The following is a 24,004-nucleotide window of genomic DNA, read 5'->3' on the forward strand; positions in this document are numbered from 1 at the left end:
TTTTCATGCGCTAATGTTCCATATCGCCGAATTTAATTTCGCCTTACGTGTTGCATATTGATAATTACGCGCTAACACGGCAAAAAAATCCGGCGATAGCCGGCGATATGGAAATGTGCGATGTGCGTTATATAACGCACATCTAGATAATATGCCCCTGAATTCTCACCATTTCCTTATCACTGTGTGGGTGATCTGTGTGAGCAGGAGATACAGCAGCAGCAGCTTGACCCAGAGGAGACAGCAGGGAGCATGGGAACTACAGACCCTGAATCATGGCAATGACGTAGCTTGTGCTTCTTATGGGAATGGGAATCTGGAGTGGTAACAGCCATTGTCCATTCCACTGAACCAGAGTACAGCATTTTAGCAACCATTGGCAAAGCCAGTAAGTCTGTTCTTGATAAGCTATTGTATTTTATTGGAATCATATGCCAAAAGAATTAAAAAAAGAAAACATGCTGCGTAAATTTGGCAGCAGTGTGCTCACAATAAAAATTGCCACTACATATAATGTTAATAGAGGCATTTTGTGATTCCTAGCAGGCATTGTGAACAGGTTCACAATGCCCTTGTAGTGTTAACATACATCCTGGGAAAACCTGATTCATATTGCCTGATTACCTGATTATAGTGCAATATTACTGATCGTTTGAATAACTGGAACCTGAAGATATAGTTGAATGGGATCAAAAAAGGACAAACAATGAAAAGAAAAAAAACATTAGCAAAGTAAAGTATTTTTCCCACCACCTCTGCCTCTAAAAAGCAATGACTAGGCTAGGTAGTAAAGTAGGTTGACCACTAACACTTGCTACATGGTGCATGGAAACAAAGGGGTCCATTAGGATATCGGGCGGATTGCCTCCGCCAGGTAGGCGGTGGCCACTGCCACCCTGGTGGAGGCAATCTGCCCGACAACCACTTTTGTTTTCCCCTCCGCCAGATTAGGATGACGGAGGGGACAGCGGCGGACGGAAAGACCGTCCGCCACTTTACTGCCGCGGTCGCCTTGCGACCGCGGCGGTAATAGATTAATATGGTGGCGGTGTCCAATGGACACCGCCAGCCATATTACGATGGCAAAATGTGTGGGCCTTTCTGCGGTGTCAATGCCGCCACGGAAAGGCATGCGGAGATTGCTGCGGGGGCCCCCTGCAGGGCCCCCCAGGTTGGCGCCACTGTTGGGGGGGCACATGGGGGGTACCTATGGTACCCCCCCACATGTGCATATGCTAAGCAGCAGGCACCGCGCTGTGCCTGCCACTTTGCATGTGTGAATGCGTCATCTTATGTTTTACATTGTGGCGGGCAGTGCAGAGAGCACCGCCCGCCACAATGTAAAACATATAGGATGTGCCCGCCACTGTGGCGGGCACATCCTAATACCCACAACGGGACCCCCGCCCTTATGGCGGGCGGTCCCGATATCCGTTAGGGTTGTCCGCCTGCCATCCTAATGGACCCCAAAGTGTGAGATGCAGGTGAACAAATCAATGAATGACCAGGTTTGACCCAAAACCTGTCTATCTATGTATGTATATGTATATATATATATATATATATATATATATATATATATTTTTTTTTATTTTTATTTTTTTATTTTTTTTTATTTACAAATGAACTGGATTACATGAAAACAGTGAAGCCACTATAGCTGTCTCTACACTAAACCTAAAAAGGGATGCTCCAGCCAGACTTGCTTGTGCAAAATTCTCCCAAGTCGCTGATAATGTTTTTTTTGTCTGCAGGGATTAAGGGCTCCTGGGGCATCTCTCTATGAATGTCAATTAACAATATAAATATAGGAGCATTTTTCCTCTTCCTCAGCCTACATAGACTGGGGCACCTTTTTCTACTGACATTTCATGGCATGAACAATAAGCATGATTTCACACCAATAGAAGCAAGCAAGCGATTTCAAGAATTTCTTGTAAACAGTGTGTGAGTAGATTGTTTCTTTAAATATTACATGATAAACTGGGACTGTAAATAATTTAGATTGACGAAGACACTAGAAATCGAAAGGATATACCGCTACTTTAATATCATAAATCCACATATATAAGTAATTTTGTGAGGAAATTATAGGGTAGCAAAAAAAAGTTTCGTGAAAAGAGGTGGGAAAGTCGGGTTCTGCTTAGGATAGTAGGCAGAGGTTGGTTTTAAGATCTTCTTAGATTGCACCAGTGAGAAATTCTGAAGCACAATTGGAAGTTATTCCAAAATCCTGGCTTTGCTGTCTTTGTGAGTCTTTCGGATTTTCAGCCTTTGAGCTAGGCAGTCATGTTTTCTCAAATGCAATGGTTTGTACATCACAAAGCTGATTTTAAAAATGGATTATGGCCGGAAATGGGAGCCAATGCTGTTCAAACTGTGAGAGATGTGCTTAAATCTTCCCTTTCTTTAATTGCTGATTAGTCAAGCTATCACTGGTGAATCAGAGAGACCGATGAGTAAACCATTGCCACTGTTGTGATGGAACGAGGCCTGGACAGTGGCTCAGAAGTTCATAAAAGGAAGCAAGGGTCCATACTTTCACCCCAGAAGGGGCAATAATACATTAGTCTGAATTTGGGTTTCACATGTAAACTGACCCCTCTTCCCCACAGAGAGGTAGAACGCCCAGTGGGGCAAAAAAAATGAGTTGGGGGGTCCAACCCTGGCATTGGACCATACCCGGACACCAAAAGGGGCAACACATTCTTTCTGCCTTAGGAGAGCAGATAGCTGGGTTGTACCAATTTGTCCCCGTGGGGGTCAGCAATCTCACTAGAAGAAGAAGAAGAAAAATCTTTATTGTTGATTAATAAAAATCATTACAATCAAGGAGTATAAAAATGCATTCATTTGTACACAAGAATAAAATTATATAAACTTAGTCGAACAATTGTGTTTTCTTCCAATGACAAAAACAAGACAATACATTGCTAGTTTTAGAATGATTATGGAGATAACATTATATTTCACTGTATTTGTCATTTGTTATTATAGCAACACTTTTGTACATTAATAAAATCTTCCATAAAGCTATCAATACTATTTTGCTGATTAAAATCCTAAATTAAAATGTCATAGATAAAGTGCCATTATATCTTTGCTTTCCAAAGTGCCATCCTTACTTGAATTAACGTTCTATTTTTCAATATTTACAAATTTGAGTGTTTCACACTGGTCAACATAAAGCAACGCTTCTTTATATATATTAATAAAACCTTCCTAAAACTACCAACACTACATTATTTTTTTAAATTTATGAATTAAAGTGCCATGGTTAAAGTGCCATAGTTAATGTGCCATTATATAATTCCTTCAGAAAGTGCCTTTCTTGCATCGAACAACATTCTATATCATTATTTAAAAGTATAAAAAAATTTCTCGCAGATCAATCTGCACTAAAACAATAAAGTCATTGATAATTCGGAATATTATTAATTACTAAAGTCAAATAGAACCGTGTAAAATTTTCACTCCTAAGCCGTACGTGCGTTTTGCAATTATAAATCAGCAAGTTTGGGTTTAGTAACATCGTTCAACAGCTGGAATATCAAAACAGATTATTAGTTGTTACAGAATACATCAATTATCAGGTAAAGCACTCAGAAGTTAGCTTTGTTTCTACAATGAGAATACACTTTGCAAACTGTGTAATCAAGTGAGCAGATTTCCTAGAAAGACAAGTTATAATTGCTTGGCGGCATGTCCTCACCCCATTTTCTTTGAGAATGGACTTTAATAGGGCTCTCCTATTAAATGAGTACGATATACAATAATGATTCATTATAAAAAACGCATAATCTGCAACTGCTTGATGGCCAGTTTTGTACCCATGAGGAAATTCCATCCTTTGCGGGATATCGCCCAAATCGTAACTTCAAGAATTTATCTCTTATAAATGGTTTTAAATGGGAAATAAGGTAAGATTGTGGCTCCAATGTGATAAATGAATTAATAACTGTTCAAACATGCCTTTTTTTTTCAAACTCCTCCTTATCCAATATAATTGATAGGAAGTTGGCTGATTAATTTAAAGTCTGTCTGAACACCACTTTATTTCCAGCTTAATCTTCAAAAGGCTGAGACTTAGAATTATTTAGGCTCTCCGTTAGATAAGATCTCTAACAACTTGTGTACTAATGCCTCATTATTTCCTACCAGCAATGGTTCGCAAGTGTGCCTGAGTCAAAGTAAAAGAACGACAATAGTGATTTTAAAAATGAAAAATTGTATTATTAAAATGTATCTTCTAAAACCGAATTCCAATCTGAGGTCCGTGTGCCCGATATTCCTTGGGACCCTGAAGACCGATTTAAAACCTTTATTTGTAAATTATCAAGAATTTTTGAATCTTTACCTTGAAAGATAACTTACCCATAAGCCAGGGTAGAAATCAAATTTGATTTCATTACCTTGATTAAATACTTGTAGTTCAGACATACCAACGTTTCTCTCAACTATCTAAAAGCAAAAGACAAAGCAGTAGCTTTCGCATTTAAATTGAGAAAATGCTGTTTAAAAGACAATCTGTCATCAAATGTAATACCTACATATTTATAAAATGTTACCATTTCGATCTTTAACCCATTAATATTCCATATTCTCATTTCTGATTTAGTCGAACCTATCATCAAATTTTTTCTTATTCATTACTAAACCATTAGCTAGCATATAGTAATTCAATGATTCTATTAGTCTTCATCGACCTATAGCAGTATGACTTAGCAGTATAGTGTCATCTGCATAATGTAAATATTTTGTATTTCATCCTGCAAGGTTAGGCGAGTGGGCATTAACGTTTTTAAAAGAAGATGGTAAATCGGCCATAAAAAGGTTAAAGAGACAGGGGGCTAAGACACAACCTTGTTTGAGACCACTATGAGTTTCAAATCACAGAGTTGTACATCTACTATCCCCCATTTTAACCTGGACCCACGTATTAGAATATCGCAATACAATCATATCTAACAGTTGGTTTGGAATGGTCTATGCCGATAACTTCTCCCAAAATAATATTGCAGGGGACAGAATCAAAAGGAACCTTAGGGTCTACAAAACAAATATATAACTTTTGTCTTTTATACTTTGCTCTTTCAGCCACTAAAGTTGTTGAGGTCAAGTGCGTAATCGTTGACTCTCCCCTGCAAAAGCCAGTTTGAATTATCAATATGATTTCTTCTTTCGCGGCCCATTCTTCCAAGTCATTAAGCAGACAATTAGAAAATATTTTTGCCTTAACATCTGTTAGGGCAATTAGCCTGTAGTTAGCTGCATTGTCTAATGGGCCACTTTTATGAATTGGCTGGATTATACTTCCCTGCCATGATTCGGGAACCATTTTTGATTTTACAATGCCACTGGACAATGGCGTCAGGATCTTCGACCAAAGATCTATATTTTCCTTAAGGGCGTAGTTTTGAATCCCATTAGCGCATAGCGCTCCATTTGATCTAATCCTGCTTATTACCATGTTAACTTGATCTTCTTGCCATATCTCTTTGACTAGTGGTTTGACTTAATGGTGTAGTTTGAGTTTTTAAATGTTAAAACGCTCTCAATGATATTTTGTTTAACTTCCTGTAGTCACATAAGATTATATTTATTTAGCTGTGAACTACACACCCGTATTAAAGCTTGGCTTGGTTTGTCGGCTCGATTTTTTGAAAAAAAAATGCATGTTAAAGTCTCCTGAAATAATTAACATGGTGGCACGGTATTGATGATTCAAGACTTTAACTATTTCCCAAAGCGCAGTAAATTGGGATGTCTTAACTGTTCTCTTTGTGCTTAGGTAGATGTTTAAAAATATTGTAGGTTTTTAAAATCTAAAATCAGAAAGCTAACTATCCTGGGATTTCAAAATAGTGTAAAGAGCAAAAATGTGGGACAACCTACCCTGGCATTGGTCCATACCCGTACTCCTGGCATTGCTCCTTACCTCCAGCCTAGAACTATTAACCCCTTCCCTGCTGGCCCGTTTCCGCCCCTGTGCGGTAAACAAATGAACAGGGGCGGGCCATGACGAACCCCAGCCGTCATCAGCACACGAGCACTGTAGTGCATGACGGCTGGGGTTCGTCATCAGCATGGAAGGGGTTAATAGAGTCGTTCTGCACCCCCAGAGGGCACATAGGAAGTTTGCCTTGTGTGGGGGTTCACCTGTAATCTGCCCCTGGGTGAAAGTGGTGTAAACCCACTAAACACATGGGATTTTATGGCGGTGAAAAAATGGGGTGGGGCATCCCATCCACCCATTGGGTTACACCCCCACTCCTAAAGTGGTAATAGAGAGCATATTACCAACAACTAGCAAAAATTATCGCTAAATAGGTTTAGCGACAATTTTTCAATCGCCAAGCATCGCCGGATTTTATTGCTGAGATAAAGTACTATTAGCAACGTTTATCTCAAAAGTGATAAAATACCTGGCAATAGCGGCGAAATGCGTGAATATCTCTGAGTATACAGCGATATTCACGCATTAGTGACAAAATGCTCTTATCCATGTTATCCACCTCCCATTGGATAACATGGCTAAGAACTGGTCTGGGTAGGTGTTAGTATTTGGAGATATTCGCGCTTAACGCGAATATTTCCATCGCTACGCCTGCCTTGCTAATAGGCGATAGCGATGTTAGCGACTGCTTTCAGTCGCTAACAGGTTGGGTACGCCCACTTTGCATGTCACAGCTTGCTAATAGGGCAATAGAATTTTTGCCGCTTAGCGGCCGGTAACGGCCGCTAAAGCGGCGAAAATTGCCTATTGCCCCTCTTGATAATATGCCCCAGAGTCTTTCTGTCTCAAGGAGGGAGAGGGGGAGTTTCTCTCCAGTCTGCTCCCCAGGTCAGGTGGCAGAAATCCCACTTAGTGCCAAAATAATGGGATGGGGCCAGTCCATCCTAATCTGGGTTCCCACCTTTAAAGCCACAATAGTCATTCTGTACACCCTCGACAGGAAAAGATAAAAAAAAGGACCTTGCAAAGCATATCTGGTCTTTGGTGGTCCCATTTTTATCGAGACATGTGGGAGTGGCAAGAATTTTGTGGATCGATACAGATTCCAGAACATTCCTTAACAGAAATCCGAGGTAAAGCTGTGTAAAAAATGTTGTGTGATCCATGCAAGCCAGACTACCCTGGACTCTGCCAAAAAGCGCCAAATATCTGAAATGTTCCTTTAAAGAAATATGCGGAAAATGCATGTTTTTAGGCAAAGTGTAAAGTCTGTAAGGCCTTCCAGCCAAAACAATGTCTTGTGACTCATGCGAGCTAGAGCATCCTGAATTCCATTGTATGTCTAGTTTTCAGAAATGTCTGGGTATGGTAGGTTTCACTGGGTGTTGGTTGAGCCAGCGCTCAAATTCCACAGCTACCCACAGCACAAAAAAGGATAGGTTTCTATTGGTGAAAGGGATGACTCCCCGTTTTGTTTTAGGGTGGTTTGTGCTGCTCGCACTAGGCCCAGCCAAACAATCCTTGGAGTCTTCTGATGTGTGCTGCAAAGATCAGGAGCATGACCTGACATCTTTTCTGTACAGGGAGCCAGTGGATGTCCCTATTGTAGGGGGTGATGTGGGTTCATCTAGGGAGATCCAGGTTGAGTCCGGCTGCAGCATTGTGTATCGTCAGCTTTGAAAAATGAACATCTGACCCATGCATCATCTCTATGCTGCAGATTTTCCTGGATATCAACAATACGCTTACCCTAGAAACCCAAGCTTGTTATTGCTCATAAATAAATATTCCAAGACAAGATCAGGATTCTTGTGTCTATTTGAAATAAGGACATTGTTGACTGCTTCTCTTCAAGGAGATTGCTCCAGGGGCCATACAGAAGGAGCTGCAAACGTGTGTGTGTCTTCTTCGTTAATGAGAGGGCATTCCTTCATTTGCATGAGCCACACCCCAGGCAAATAAGGGAATCACTTTGCCTCTGAGCCCGTGCCACATTACCAATGTGGACGCAGAGGCAAACATGACTTTAGAATGTGCACTTAAAAAATTTCATAAAGAGTTGGTGCACTTTCTGTGTGGCTCATAGCCGGCTGCCCTCTGAGACACAAAGGTGCAGTGGACCATCACAGACATCCGCCTGCGGGCATCACTCACTGCACCCGCCTGCAAGGGGAACTCTCTCCCTTCTTGAAAGTGCAGGTGGCTCTTAGCAACAGCAGCTTTGTATTTCACTTGAATCTGCTGCCCTTAGGACAGAACCCGTTAGCGGCTGCTCTGGGGGGTAGCTCATTCTACATAATAGGGTGCATTTCCACTTTTTGTGACCGGCAAACCATTAGAAAGGTGCACTGTGGCACAAGCAGGGAAAGTAAGCTATATATATATACATAATACAACCCCAGATGTGCACATTTTGTGATTAGCTGCTTCTCAACTTTACACCATCTATTTTGAATATTTCCCACTTTCAGCTGCCTCTTAGAATCTGATTGCCTTTCTTTACTATTGTTTATTGAATTGAGGTACTTTTTTTATATATGACTTATTACTAATCACTTACTATTTAAGAAAAGAAAGGAAAGCCAGGTAAAAAAACAAATGTTGCATTACTACGCTCTTCTCATCCTTAGTTTAAATGGCTATTTAAATACAAGAGCAAATTTCTTCTTAAAGTTGCCAAGGAATATTTAAAGAAAATTGTCCGTGGTTTTGTGAAGGGAGCATATGCATTTGTACAACAGTATCTTACTCATGCATTTTTGAACTTCATTGCAATATCTGCTGTTTTGATACTGTATTTGATTTGCACTACAGTTCCAAATCAGAAATAATAGCTCAGTTAATATCTATTTTATTATTCCAGCATATGAAATATGGAAAGAGGAGAAAATACTACTGTGTGGGTAGATTTTATACTTTTAGGACTCACAGATGATAAAAATCTCCAGGTGTTCTTTTTTGCTGCATTTCTGATGGTCTACACCACCACCGTGCTGGGCAACATTGGCATCATGGCCCTCATCAGGATCTCACCCCGTCTACAAACACCCATGTACTTTCTACTCAGTAACCTGTCTTTTGTAGATCTTTGTTATTCTACTGTCATTACCCCTAGAATGTTGGCCAACTTCTTGTTGGAAGGGAAGGTAATTTCATATGCAGAATGTGTATTGCAGATATTTTTCTTTCTCATGTTCGTAAGTGTCGAAGGACTACTTCTAGCCGTAATGGCCTTTGACCGCTATAATGCAATTTGCAGTCCATTACTCTACCAATCTATAATGACTAAGAGACTCTGCAACTCTCTTGTTCTTTGGACATATGCAATTGGTCTTTTGAACTCCCTGGTAAACACATGCTGCTTTCTCAAGTTAACCTTCTGTGGGCATCACAGGATCTCCCACTTTTACTGTGATATCCCCCCACTTCTAAAGCTGTCCTGCTCTAACACCTCCCTCAATGATGCCTTGCTGATGTCTTTCTGTGCTCTCATAGGAGTGGGGTCACTCTCTATAATTGTTGTTTCTTATCTTTATATCATCTCCAACATCCTCAAAATCCACTCCTCACAGGGAAAACGTAGAACATTTTCTACCTGTGCATCTCACTTTCTCTGTGTGAATTTGTTCTATGTGACTGGTCTTTTTATGTACCTTAGACCTAATTCCAGTTACTCCTTGTCTCAGGATCATGTGGCCTCAGTGATCTACACAGTGGTAATCCCGATGTTAAATCCCCTAATTTACAGTTTAAGAAACAAAGAGGTCAAAGAAGCACTTAAAATAGGAACAGCAAGAAATCTAAAATTATTATCTATAACGTAAGATGCAAAACATAATCAGATTGCACAGTTTTACATTAATTAGGCACTTCCTGAGTTTCCATGTTAAAATGGTATATTCTTGGATCCAATAACTTCTCTATCATTAATCTAAGGGAATTAATTGTTGAGTCCCCCTCTAGTTCGACTTGAAAAAAGTAGTTTTCTTCAAAGTTCAGCGAACAATGAACATTGTTCTGAAATACAAGGTTTAGTTTTTTTTTACCTTTCCAGAACACGTTGTCAAATTATTATGGCTTTACTTCAGTTGCCGCATAGTTTGTCACAAAGGGCCCTATTATGATGGGGTCAGACGAGTGTCCGACCGCCAATCTGTCGGGAACGAGACCGGCAGATAGGGAGTTGGCAGTCCCGCCAGACAGATTAGGATCCGACTGCCGAGGAGGTGGTCGGAAACATGACTCTCAGCATTGAGGCTTGTGCAGCAGCCCGAAAAAGGGCTGTAGCACAAGCCTCAATGCTAAGAGGCATATTTGTGAACATCCCAGCACCGTGTGGCAGGCACTAGACACCAAGCAGTGCCTGTCACATGGTGCAGGGATGTTTAGGGGGTTCGCCCCTGGTATCCGGTAACTGTGTTCTTCCCCCTCTGTACTTTGCGGTGGATTGTATATTGTAATTTGTATTTTTTGTACTGTATTCTCAGGCACTCCTTGCGCCCCTTACCTCTGTGTCCTCCCCGCTTCCCGCTGCTGCTCCCCGTGGCCTGCCCCCTTTTCCCTTCTGTTTCCCCTGCCCTCGCCCATTGGCCGCCCCGCTCCCGCCTCCCAGCTGCTCCTCCCTCCCACGTGGCCTCTTATGGAGGCCGCGCGGCGAAGATGAATGTGACCTGACCCCAAGTCACCCCCCACGCCGCATGGCTCCTCGTGATTGCCCGAGTCTCTGCATTCTGCTCCGCCGCTGCCCAGGGTTAGCCCCTGGTATCTGGTAACTGTGTTTTTTCCCCCTCTGTACTTTGCTGTGGACTGTATATTGTAATTTCTATTTTTTGTACAGTATTTCCAGGTGCTCCTTGCGCCCCTGCCCTCTGTGCCCCCCGGCTCGCCGCTTCCTGCCACTGCTCCCCCACTGCCCCGCCCCCTTTTTCCTTCTGTTTCCCCTGCCCTCGCCCGTTGGCCGCCCCGCTCCCGCCTCCTAGCTGCTCCTCCCTCCCACTTTGCCTCTTATGGAGGCCGTGCGCAGCGGGCGCGCCGCTGGCACGCCAAAGGCAAGCCCGTCTGCGCCCGTCCGCGCATGGATCGCGCCCAGCGCCAGAACCCCTGGACCCCGCGCCCCTCTGCAATGCCAGACTGCACTACGACTCCAGCACCCTCCACGCTCTTAACACCGAACGAGACCACCCCTGCTACCAGGCCACCCCCAAGCACACCCAAGGGCCCTTCGCCTGCCGGAACTGCAGATTCGCCAGCATCCATCCCACCAAACAACCAATCAGAGAACCCAACCACCTCCGATGCATCCTCCTCAACACCGGCTCCGCTCGCAAGCACGCCATCGAACTCTGGAACCTCCTAGACTCCATCGTCCCCGACGTCGCCTTCCTGACGGAGACCTGGCAGAATGCCACCTCAGAGCCAGACATCGCCATAGCCATCCCACAGGGCTACAAGATCTCCCGCAGATACCGCACCAATGTAGTGGGAGGGGGAATCTGCAAACACAACAGGTGATGGACCGAATGTGGATCAATGTCACACACTCACCCCAGTCCAAAGATCTGGGCCCAAATCCATCGTTTTTTTGCACTCCACACCACCCTGGGTTAGACAATGGCGATATGCAAATCAGCTCTGACCCTGTGCCCCATGGGAACAGTCCAGTCCGAACTACAGGGGGAATCGCCATCATCCACAAAGACTCCATCAGAATCTCGACCAACACCAACAACACCCTCACCACTGCTAAGCACATGCACTTCCAGACCCACACCGACCACAGCACCACCTTCAGAGGAACACTCGTCTACCGACCTCCCGGACCACGACCACAGTTCAGCAACACCATCGCCGACCTCATCAGCACGCACGCCCTCGCCTCCACGGACTACATCCTCCTCAGGGAACTAAACTTCCACCTCGAGAACAACAACGACGCCAACTCCACCGCCCTGATCGACAACCTCGCCAACCTCGGACTCAAACAGCTTGTGACAACACGCACCCATACAGCTGGACCCCATCTTCTCCACAAAGCCCCCACGTCTCCTTCAACCACACCACCGAACCCCACTGGACAGACCTCAGATGCGTCCACTTCACCTTCAGGAAACCCACCACACACCACCGCACCCAACAGCTGCCACGCCGCTGCTGGGGCAAGGTCACCAAGGACCAAATGACTACCACCCTCGCCCTGAGACCACCCGCCGACCCCACCGACCCAGACACCTCCGCAACCAACCTCAAACAGTGGATCAATGACTGCGCCAACACCCTCGTTGGTTAAGACCTCCACACCCAACCACACTAACAAGAAAGCCGCCTGGTTCACCGAAGACCTCTGGATCTCCAAGCACACCTGTCGGGAGCTGGAGAAGAATTGGCTCCATGACTGAACACCTGACAGCCACTCAGCCCGCTCAGCCCACAAGAGCGCCACCCGCAGACACCACCAACTCATCAGGGCCGCCAAGAGGACCGCCTTCAAGGACCACTTAGACAACAACGCATACAACACCAAAGAGCTCTTCAACATCGTGAAAGAACTCACCAACCCGTAGCTCCAACACCAACAACATCCCACCATCACAAGACCTGTGCGACTCCCTGGCCACCTTCTTTCACCGCAAGATCACCGACATCCACGACAGCTTTAACCCTGACACCCTCGCACCCACCACCGAGTCAACTACCCCTGCGACCACCACCCGCACCAGCCGCCTGACCGCCTGGTCCAACGTCAGCGACAAAGACACCATCAAAACCATGAACTCCATCCACTCCGGATCCCCATCTGGCCCCTGCCCTCACCAACAAAGCCAGCACAACCATCGCGCCCCACCTCCGAAAAAAAATCAACAGTTCCTTCTAGACAGCAACCTTCCCGGAAAGCTGGAAGCACGCCGAGATTAACGCCCTTCTGAAAAAGCCCAAGGCGGACCCCAAGGACCTCAAAAACTTCCTTCCCATCTCCCTGCTCCCGTTCCCGGCAAAAGTAACAGAGAAGATTGTCAACAAACAGCTAATCCGCTACCTCGAAGACAACAACATCCTGGACCCTTCCCAATCCGGTTTTTGCAGCAACTACAGCACCGAGACCGCCCTCATTGCCGCCACTGACGACATCAGGATCCTGATGGACAAAGGAGAAACGGCCGCCCTCATTATCCTGGACCTATCAGCAGCCTTCGACACAGTCTGCCACCGCACCCTATCAGCATGCCTCCTTGACGCCGGAATTCAAGAGAAGGCCCAGGCCTGGACCTCATCCTTCCTCTCCGGCAGAACCCAGAGCGTCCGCCTACCACCCTTCTGCTCGAAATCCACCGAGATCATCTGCGGCATTCCACAGGGATCCTCCCTCAGCCCGACGCTGTTCAATATCTACATGGCACCGCTCGCCCACGTCGCACAACAACATAACCTCAACATCATCTCTTACGCCGACGACACCCCGCTGATCATATCCCTCACAGAAGATCCCCACACCGCCAAAGCCAACCTCCACAGAGGAATGAAGGCCGTAGCCGACTGGGTGAAGGACAGCAGACTTAAGCTGAACTCAGACAAGAAGGAGGTCCTCATTCTCGGACCCACCCCATCAGCCTGGGACGACTCTTGGTGGCCCACATTGCTAGGCACAGCCCCGGAACCCACAGACCCGCACGCAACCTGGGGGTCATCCTCGACTCCACCCTCTCCATGACCAGGCAAGCCACTGCCATCTCCGCATCCTGCTTCAACACCCACCGCATGCTCCGCAGGATCTTCAAATGGATCCCTGCTGACACGATAAAAACCGTCACCCAGGCCCTCATCTCCAGCAGACTCGACTACGGGAACGCCCTCTACTCAGGAACAACAACCAAGCTCCTGAAACGACTACAACTAATCCAGAACACCTCGGCACGACTGATCCTCAACGTCCCCCGACGCAGCCACATCACACCCCACCTGAGAGGCCTGCACTGGCTTCCCGTCAACAAGAGGATCACCTTCAAGCTCCTCATCCACGCATACAAAGCCCTACACAACACCAGACCTACATACCTCAACAACCAACTCAGCTTCCACACCCCCACCTGAAGCCTCGCTCAGCCAACCTCAGCCTCGCCACAGTTCCTCGGCGGCAGATCCTTCTCCTATCTCGCCGCCAAGACTCGGAACACTCTCCCCACCAGCCTACGACAGACTCAGGACCTGCTGGCCTTCAGAAAGCTCCTCAAGTCCTGGCTCTTCAATCAGTAGCCCCCCCAGCGCCTTGAGACCCTCACGGGTATGTAGCCTGCTTTACAAATGCAGTGATTAATTGATTGATTGATTGGCTAGGGTCTATACCCCAAATTCCATGCAAACCATTTTCCTAAAATTGTTCTTTACTCTTGTGGGTGGCTTTGCAGAGGGTGACATTATACTCATGGGGGATTTCAACCTTACTTAGGGCCCGATTCACAGAATGAATTTAAGACTCAATCCTAAACTTACTACTATTTTGGTATTCACAGAATGAACTTACTACTTTTGGTATTCACAGAACTTAGGATTTTGTCTTAAGTTTGTCTTAAGACAGACTTAAGACAAACTTAAGAAAAAATCCTAACTTCTGTGAATACCAAAAGTAGTAAGTTCATTCTGTGAATGCCAAAAGTAGTAAGTGAATTCTGTAAATACCAAAATAGTAGTACGTTTAGGATTGAGTCTTAAATTCATTCTGGGAATCAGGCCTTTAGGACCAACATCTTGATAGCAAGCACCAACAACAAGCTGTCACAAGCCGTTTCATGAAAGTGCTTAAGTCCAATCAGTGTGTTTGATTGCTGCTTCATGCATCAAATCAAATCAAATCAAATCAAATCGAGCTTTATTCAGTTGTAGGTAAAAACATCCATAAAAGCACAGTATATTTACATAATGTTAAAAGGAATTACATTTAAAAATGCTTCATGCATAGTGTAACCAACCATCAGGGATAACACTTTCTTTTCACACTCCCATCACTCTTACTCAAGGTTGAACTACTAGTTTATTAGTCAGTCTTTAGAGCAGGCCATTTTGGTGACTGTTTTCCACCCAATCGCACTGTCTGACCCTGCACCTGTGGGATTGACATTAAAATGGGATTCACTCTTATACACTGTCACTGCTTTTTCTCAGGGACTCTTACTAGGTACTGCCTTTTCTGTGATTTCATACACAAAACCATTGAGAATTTTTCCATTTGAATAATCCCAAAGACACTAATATATCTAATACCTGAGAGGCCTTCAAGGCAATAATGTGGGGTAAATGAATGTCCCTATTGTCAGCGCTAACCAAACAAAAGGTCCAAGACAGATTAGCTCTGGAAACCGCGCTCCATAGAGACACAGCCACTTTCACACTGCAAAGAAACATCCCAGCCCTGAGAGGGTAAGTGAACATGACATATGTAAATATGGCAGAATTCATCTTGCCACACCTTGAACACATGACATAGGATGAGGGAACAAGGTGGGGAATCATTTGATACGCCAGTTGCGAATAAAAAATTAGAAGGATTACATTAGCCTCATCCACAAGGAGACTGGGAAAGTGCCAACATCTGAGGGCGATAAAGTAAAAGTCTTCCACCATGTTTATAGATCACCATATTTTACACCTAGGAAGTTAGAAACATTTGGTAGACAGGCCAATGACAAAGTAGAGTATCGGTCTGCATAAAACTGCATTTTTGTGTACAAGGACCTAAAATTAAAATGAAGATGCCTAAAAGCAATTCATTAAAATAGATAACATAATAGAATTCTGGAGGGATACAGTCATAAGATTTATGAGATTCCTGGAACAACTTCTAAACTAAATAGTCAACAAATTTCACAGAATGTCTGTGTTTTGATTGATCAGACGTATTCAATAAACTCTTACAGAATAGAAAGCACATGCCAGAAATGTGTATTTGATGAAATAGCAATTGATCACTTGTTACATGTTCAATAACACATCTTCAAACTGAAATGAAAATAGAGTGCCTGCACTGGAACTCATGTTCCTTATGACAAACTAAGTGAAGTTAGCAGCCTGCAGAGGGTTGGGTTTGGTGTGAACATCCGCTGCACATGGCTGACGGTTGTGTCAATCAGCTGTTAAAATATCAGCCAGGAAAATGTTGTGTTACAAAAATATGGTTTACAAAATATCAGCAACCAAAATTTGACGTTTCATTCAGATAATGAAAAACTCAATAATATCTACCACCAAAATATTTACAACATATATGTATATCTATTTTCTGTTAATGTAAAGTGAAGAAAACATTTGTTTGAAAAAATGTATTATATACTACAGAACAGAAATATATGTATAATAAATAATATTTAAACACAAATTTAAAAACGTATACCGATTGCATAAATTATTAAATTGATAACTGTAACAGACACTGTTCGGGGGGCACAGGGCAAGCAGGAACAACTGGGCCTCAGCCTTAGATGTAGTGATTGTTTGCTTCTGATGTCCTTACATCTGTCTTGCTATGCCCCAATAAACTTGACTAGTTTGATCCAGTTCAGACTCTGACTGTCAATGGCTGTATGGCAAACAGTTGCATTGCTTCTGAGGGTTAGTGTGTAGGTATTCAACTTCAGGACTAAAAAATCAATCAACAATGGAATTAAGCAAATGTACTACCCAATGTGTATATTTCAAGAAGAAATGCACTTTATTATACAATACAAAGAAATACTAAAAATTAATTTTGTCACAACACAAATGTATAGTCGTGGGCATCATTAGGCAGGGCTGCCACTCCATCATCTGTCCACATCTGGTGTCCCTATTCTTCTTGAGACTGTTTGTCTAGCCCTATAGGTTTGGATATTAGATTCAGTATGGTTCCCCTTGTGCTCATTGTAGGATGCTGGCTCTCTATAGAGTGTACTAAAATGATGTACAGGAAGGTCAGTTGGCAGTTAGGCTTATACAGGGTAGTGCCAAGCATCTGTTGTGCTCAAAGAGGCAATAAATGAGACACGCTCAAAAATACATCGGAAACCAATCTATAAAACAAAATCGAATTTTATGTATTTTTTAAGACCAAGAACTTCCATCTATTGTAAGTACTTTAGAAGTTACGATTTTTAAAAGTTTGGAAAATATATCACTTTTGTGTGCACATACGCACCATTGAAGTCAATGGGGAATAGCTTAAAAATGCACATAAAATCGGGCAATACTTTCACGAAGTTCACCTTCTTGTTTTAGGTTGAGAACATGACCAGGTCCTAAGTTCAAGTAGTAGAATATATGGAGCTTCCTGGATTCAGCCATGAGCATACTGCTGAAGGTGTTTGCAGCTGGTGCGCTAGACAAAGGGGTCACCTGGAAAGAAAGACACTGCACAGGAGCCTTTAAAGGTAAGTCTGGTGGGTCTCACTTAAGGGAGGAGGTTGCAAGGGTCACTGGACCATGGAAGCATGGCTGGTCAATTACCGGGGCCGAATGCAGAGCATATAGGTCAGCCGGGTGCCTTCAAATGAGAAGTCCTTGCACTCAGGAGCCGGCAACTTGCAGAGGCAATTTCAGAACAGCTGGGCCACTCAGGACGTGGGTCTCAGGGGCCTCAATGTATTGGTATGATGCAGCTCTGTTAGGTCCTGGTGTCGCCAAACTTGTGTGGGGGATACAGGTCTGACTCTACAGAGCTCATGTACACATTTTGGTGCAGATCAGTGCCTGTGGCATGCAGGCAAATGATACCTGCACACCAAGGGAGGTTATTGCTGGGAGAACTTCAGGGTTCTTGGAGCCTTCACGGGTTGGGACATCATGACACACCACGATTGTCAAGTCCTAGAGGCAATTTCCTCTGCAGCAGGATTTAAGGTCTTGGGCAGCAGGTCCTCTTTGTCCTTTTCTCCTTCTTGTCCATTGAATTTAGGTTCAAGGTCTAGGGACGCCACATCAGGACTGAATTTAGGGGTGTTACAAGGGGAGACAGGGAGTAGTCAATGGGCCATGTACCTTTAGAGTACCTTCACTCTCTAAGTGACCACTTCCTGTGGGAAGAGGCACTACCTTAGCCCTGATAGGTTGTTTCTCCCTCATCTCAAAACAGTGGATTTTCAGGAGAGGGGTACACATAACCTGCCACACCTTTGGGGTGGTGCTAGCTGAGTCTGGACACTCCTTCTCATCGAACTAATGTTCCCGCCAGTCCTCCCACCAAATGTGGTGCTGGACAGGGGGGTTGGCATTCCCTACTAAATGGGGAACCTGGGGCTGAACTTCAAAGGTGGCACCACCTTTGAAGGTTCCGTCTCTGGAAGGCCATTCCGGACGGTAGGAGGTGTGAAGCACCACTGCCCAGAACAAGCTTTGTTTCTGGCCTCTGAGAGAGCAGGTCCTCACCCCATGTGATGAGAAACAGGTCAGGTGGTGGCCAGCTGGCTAATATTAGTCAGAGATAACACCAGTGCTTGGTAGGCTTTCCGGGGACCCTCTAAAGAGTCTTCTATGTGCATTTTTTAATAAATCCCACACTGGCATCAGTGATGATTCATTGAGACAAAATGTTTGGGACCAAACATCTTAGGCTGCAGTGAATCCATCATGGAGTTAGGAAACACGTAATGAAAGGTATCCTGCCCATGCATTTTTTATGGCGCCCCTGGGCACTTACAATATCCAAGAAGGTCTCAGATATTGCAGGGTCATTTCTGCTCCTGCAGACATGTCCCCACATGGATATAGTGCACCCTGCCTTAGGGCTGTAAGGCCGGCAGTAGGGGTGACTTACCTATATCTCATGCAGTGTGTGCAGGCATGACACACAAGGCTGTGTGCCATGTTGACTCTTCGGTTTTCTCTACACCAAGAGGTGTGTCCTGCAATGTCAGAGTGCATGGTCTTGGTGAGGGATCCTGAGGGTGGTACAATTTGTGCTGCAGCCCCTGTGGACCCTCTACAGTACCCATTCACTATGTACCAGGGGTACCATTTACTGGCTAAAGTAGTGCCAATCATGGTACAGTTCTTGCACTACGATCCTGGTTAGCAGGGATTTAGTGCACTTACAGACCGAAATCACATCAGTCATCAAGCAAAAAGTGTGGGCTAACCATGTAAAAATAGGCACTGTCATACACTCATTATCTCTCAGTTTAGCCTTTCATAGTTTCTAATCACCTGCACTGGAATAGGGCATTGGTCATCTGCCTTGCTTTTGTCTCAGTGAACTTGCCATCCCTCTCTCTTCTGAAAACATTGTAAAAAGCCAGATCATCTGGGATGTGCATTTCTGATGTTGGATTGCCTGCTTGGTGTGGGCTGAACTGTGCTGGGATAAGAGGCAGTGTGCTTAAAAGGCATGTGTTTAAAAGGCTCCCTTGAGCCAACAAGCTGACAAGCTCATCTGGGATGCACCAATGTGCCTGTGAAGTGGCACTGTAACCTGTGAAAACTTGGTTAGCATTTCAGCAACCCCAGACGACTTTTCTCTGCTTGCTACTACTTTTGCTCTCTGCTGCTGAAGGGCTAATCCCAGAAACACATGTCTAGCGATAACAGCACTACCTGCACCGACTTTTGTGAAAAGCTAGAGCAACTTTGAAGTAAGCATACTGCATTTACCAGAATGTGTGCTGCGGATGAGAAGCAGTGTGCTCCATCCCTTCTTATGTATAAATAAAACATTGGAAAGGTGGCACTGTACTTTCCAAGAAACACTTGGAAAAAGCCAAGCTATACTCAAACACATTCTAGAAATACTTAAATATGAAAAACACTACTTTAAAAAAGGAACATTAGCAAAAGCTATCAATGGAAGAACACCTAACCCAGCTCAGATCAAAAATCTCTAAACATACTAAATAAATGCATTAATTCCTAATAAACAAAGTAAGACTCCTTGCTAACAACTAATGCTACCATATCTACACTCAATAGCAAGAAGCCTACTTTAAAAAAACAAACTAAACAACACAATTTAACATTCTTCAAATAAGAACACTCATACTTTGTTAATATTCATTTCTAAACCTTGTTAAGGCAAATTAACATCAATCTGAATAAAACAAATCGAAAGACAAAAATTAATAATAATAATAGTGATAGTTTGACTCTAGTAAGCATTTGAAAATAAATAAGCATACAATAAAAAATGACCAACATTATTTTAAATCAACAAGCACATTCAATCACTTACAAAATATGCTAACACAATAGAAATTCATATATATTTATATACAAAGAGAAATTAGAAAGCCGGCTGTTTAGAAAGAAGACATCAGGTAACAGCCTACTTCACTCTAACAGCTGTCATCCAAGGAACCTGGTAAACAGCATTTCTTATGGGGAGCTGTTACGTGCAAAACGTAATCCAGTACAGAAAAAGGTTTTCTGGATGAAATGAAAATTATGTCCATGCACTTCAAAAGTAGAGGATATTCAGAAAAGATAATAAAACAGGCCTGTGATAAAATTCAACTATTAGATAGAAAAGATCTGTTAGTAGACGAAGATGAAGACATCAATTCTAGCACTCCGGCACGTTTTATCACAACGTTTAGTAACCAGGCTTGGCAAGTACAGCGTTGTTCCAAAAAGTTTTGGAATGTCTTGGAAACAAACAGTACCCTAAAAGAGTATGTAGGTGAGAATCCGTAAATCACTTATAGGAAATGCACAGCTCTAGGAGACATGCTATGTAGCAGTGAGTTGAGGGACAAAAATGAGAAATCATTGGTAAAGGGATTCTTTACCTGTAGGGCTTGCAAAGCTTGTAAAAACAGCAACAACATGAAACAAATTGAGTTATCTATACATCAGAAACCGTTTATAATTGTGAAACATTTAACTTGCAAATCTGATTTTTGTGTCTATGCCCTGATTTGTCCCTGCCCGAGAATTTATATAGGAAGCACCATACATCAGGTGAAAAAACGTGTTCTCGACCACAGAAGAGCTATTACAAATGAGGATAAACAGTATCCAATAGCAAGGCATTTCAAAGAAATGCACAATAAAAAATGTAGATCTCTTGAAGTATTGTGCAATAGACAGGATTCCGAAAGGGGAAAGAGGAGAGAATCGTTTAAAAGAACTCAGGCGCCGTGAACCCAAAATGATTATAAAGTACAAGATGATGTATCCCCTAGGGTTAAATAAGGATGAAGAACTTTCAGTCCATTTGGGATAATCATGTGCACTGCCTTATGAATTTAAGTAGCCTGTAATTTGTTTGTATAGAATTTTTTATAGATGAATACTGATCACTTGTACATGTATACTTTTATTATAGGAGACAGAGACACCATCATCTGTTAAAAATGGGAAATTGATAAGAAGCCAGTGTTGCCAACTACAGTTACAAGCCTACAGGGGCAGCATTGTAAATACTGTATATAAACAGTCATGTCTCGCCGAGCGCTCACATGCACACACATGCCTCTACAGACACTCTTCTGCCAGGTGGAGGAATCATTGGTGTAGGTGGGACTTTCCACGCAGAGCCCAGGCTCTGAGCAGCTGGGTTTGGTGGAAGGGAAGTATCCTTGAACAGGATTTATAAACTGGGATTTTTTCAGAAAGCACTGCCTTTGAGAGGGTTGCTGCCCTGATAGCTGCTCAGAGTGAAAGCATTCTTGCGACTGGCATCTTCATTCTCTATCACCCTCTGCACATTTGGCACATACAAAACAAAGGGCACGTCTGCAAAGAGGGTGAACGGTGTCCTTGGAGGGTGACATTACAATGTCTAAAGCACTGAATGAAATGTGCGCTTGTGTATGGAAAAGTAGAAAACACCCAAGTGATAGTCATGCAAACAAACCAAACTGACGCAGTTTAATTGATCACAGCTTGGCTTGCATTTACATTACTCCGACATAAGGAGGCAGTCTACCTTATTAGAAGCACTATGTTCTGCCACTGAAATTGAATTTCTTATTTAAGTTGTAAGGCGGGTGTGCAGTGGAAATGTTTAAACAGAGGCTCGTGAAGGTTGTGGAGTCCTGCTGGTAGGAAAACTTTAAAATACTCAGGCCCAAGTCTGACAGAGACCTAACAAAACGTGAGAGGGCCCCCCTGCACGATGTGCTGAAGGAGCCCCTCACACTCACATGAGTAGGGGCTGAGGGGGGCCCCCTCCAGTGTGGGAAAGACTGGGTGCCCCCCCGCACTGCGGGGGCCTTTGTTACGCCCCTGCTCACAGTACTACAGTCATAAATCAATATGACAGGGTCATAAATCAACATCACGGGGCATAAATCAGACTTGACAAGGACATGAATCATAAGCGCTACAGGTCATAAATCAATCCAATGACAGGTAATAAATAATTCCTGACAGACCCCTAAAACATGTGTGCATGAAGGGAAACAGTCTTTTCAACGCAACTGTTACAACGCATGCAATTACATCGCATGACATTGCAACGCAAAAGGTGTGCAGCAATGGGTAGAAGGTGTTGGATTTAACTCCAACACCTTCCCTACTGTTGCACACAGTGGAGTGGCAATAGAAAATAATCTATTCCAACTTCCTGCGCTCCCCGGACAGAAAGTCGGGGTAAAGTTTTGCGTTGCAATGGCATGCAATGTAATGGCATGCGTTGTAACATCACATATTCGTACGTGACAGGTTTTATGGGGTCATAAATTCCCTTGTTGGTTTTGCTCTGATTGCATTGGCGGGTAATCTCTTACTTGGCTTAGGCCCCAACTCAATACTTTGTCTGTCCATTTTCAGCCCTGCTGTCCCTTTCGGGATACTCGCTCTGCCGTTAGCCATCACGGCCGGACTGGGAATGCAAACCTGCTCTGGCAATCAACTCAGACCTCTCCTGGGGCGGGAGGTGGCGGTGCTGGTGACAACACTGCTGCTGCTACACTGTTGCTGTTTTTGTTACAGGGGAGCCAATATTGAAGCACTGCTGCAAAATCCCTCCCCAGTAACGAAAACGACCCCCACAGGTCCAAAACCATCCCCCACCCTTCCCACCCACCGGGAAAATGCCAGGTGCCTGCTACGGCCAGTCCAGCCCTGTAAGGCATCACCAGGTAAGTGGTCTTCCTTCTGCACACCTCCCTGCTGGTGTGCCCCCTTTTTGTCCACTTTGCCTGCTATCCGGCACTACGGCAATGCTGCCGCTGTTTGGGATGGGTGGGTTACAAACTGTTGATCGGCACGCTGCCCCTACTTTCAAAAGTAGCCTATGCAGGTTCAGAGCAGTGTTTATAGTGCCCCATTGTCCCCTTCCAGCATGTGGCGGCTTTCTCTCATGGGGGAGGGGGGGTTCAAAACATTACCTAGGCACCTATTGGTCAGGTATTTGCGCACAAACTTTTGCAGGCATCCTTGACTTGAGGGAGAAAGCAGGGGCAACTCCCCCCTTGTTAGACGTGCAGCCAAGGCAGAAACTGGAAAATTAGGGTCCACGGAGGTCGTTATGGCGCCAGTCCGTGAGGCCCCATTCGGGGACGGCATCTGCTAAACCAGCAATATAATAAATAGTAAGGTAAATCACATGTTGCAGTAAGTTTGTTCCTTTATTAAAACAAAACAGTTACAAATCATTCCACAAGATATCAGACTCAAAGGTATTACCAACATTTAAATCATGCATGCATAGAGTTCTCTTGGTGGAACAGCGGTTTCTCAGCAATTCCGCTGAGAGGACACTGCAGCTGGGGCAAATCACCACCTGCAGCCGGGCTTCACAGCTATCCGAGCATTGTCCCTCAAGTAGTTGAGTGAACCTCTGCTTTGGTTATGTGTGGAACATGATGGAGATTTATTGGCATGAGATAAAATGGACTGTTTGACGACAGACACCTTCAGGTGCTCCTAATATAGGACAACTCGGTGATGCAGAGAGAAAATCGGCTATAAGGGAACTGTTCAGTGAAATGCAATGAAATACAAAATGCATGCTATCTCTATAGAAATGCTTAAGTCTTCAGGCAACCTTTAGTGTACGATAACCACCCCTGTTTTCCGTGAGTTGTTATGTGCCCGAGATGTGTTCCAAAACCCAAAAGGGAAGGAGGGGCTGTCGTAATAGTTCATGCCACT

At 44.1% G+C, this 24,004-nt stretch overlaps 1 protein-coding gene across 1 annotated transcript; it reads left to right on the forward strand.

The window, feature by feature from the left end:
• Positions 1-8,829: 8,829 nt before the first annotated feature.
• Positions 8,830-9,780, forward strand: LOC147735020 (olfactory receptor 5J3-like). Its single transcript, XM_086952566.1, has one exon. It carries the CDS (start codon positions 8,830-8,832, stop codon positions 9,778-9,780), a length of 951 nt encoding a protein of 316 aa, XP_086808692.1.
• Positions 9,781-24,004: the final 14,224 nt, after the last annotated feature.

Source organism: Lissotriton vulgaris, chromosome 1_2 (genome assembly GCF_964263255.1).
Source record: "Lissotriton vulgaris chromosome 1_2, aLisVul1.2, whole genome shotgun sequence".
In the NCBI taxonomy this organism is placed as follows: domain Eukaryota; kingdom Metazoa; phylum Chordata; class Amphibia; order Caudata; family Salamandridae; genus Lissotriton; species Lissotriton vulgaris.

What these genes read in the sequence shown, in the direction of transcription:
- LOC147735020 (XM_086952566.1), top strand. Translation starts at nt 8,830, where the DNA reads ATGGAAAGAGGAGAAAATACTACTGTGTGGGTAGATTTTATACTTTTA.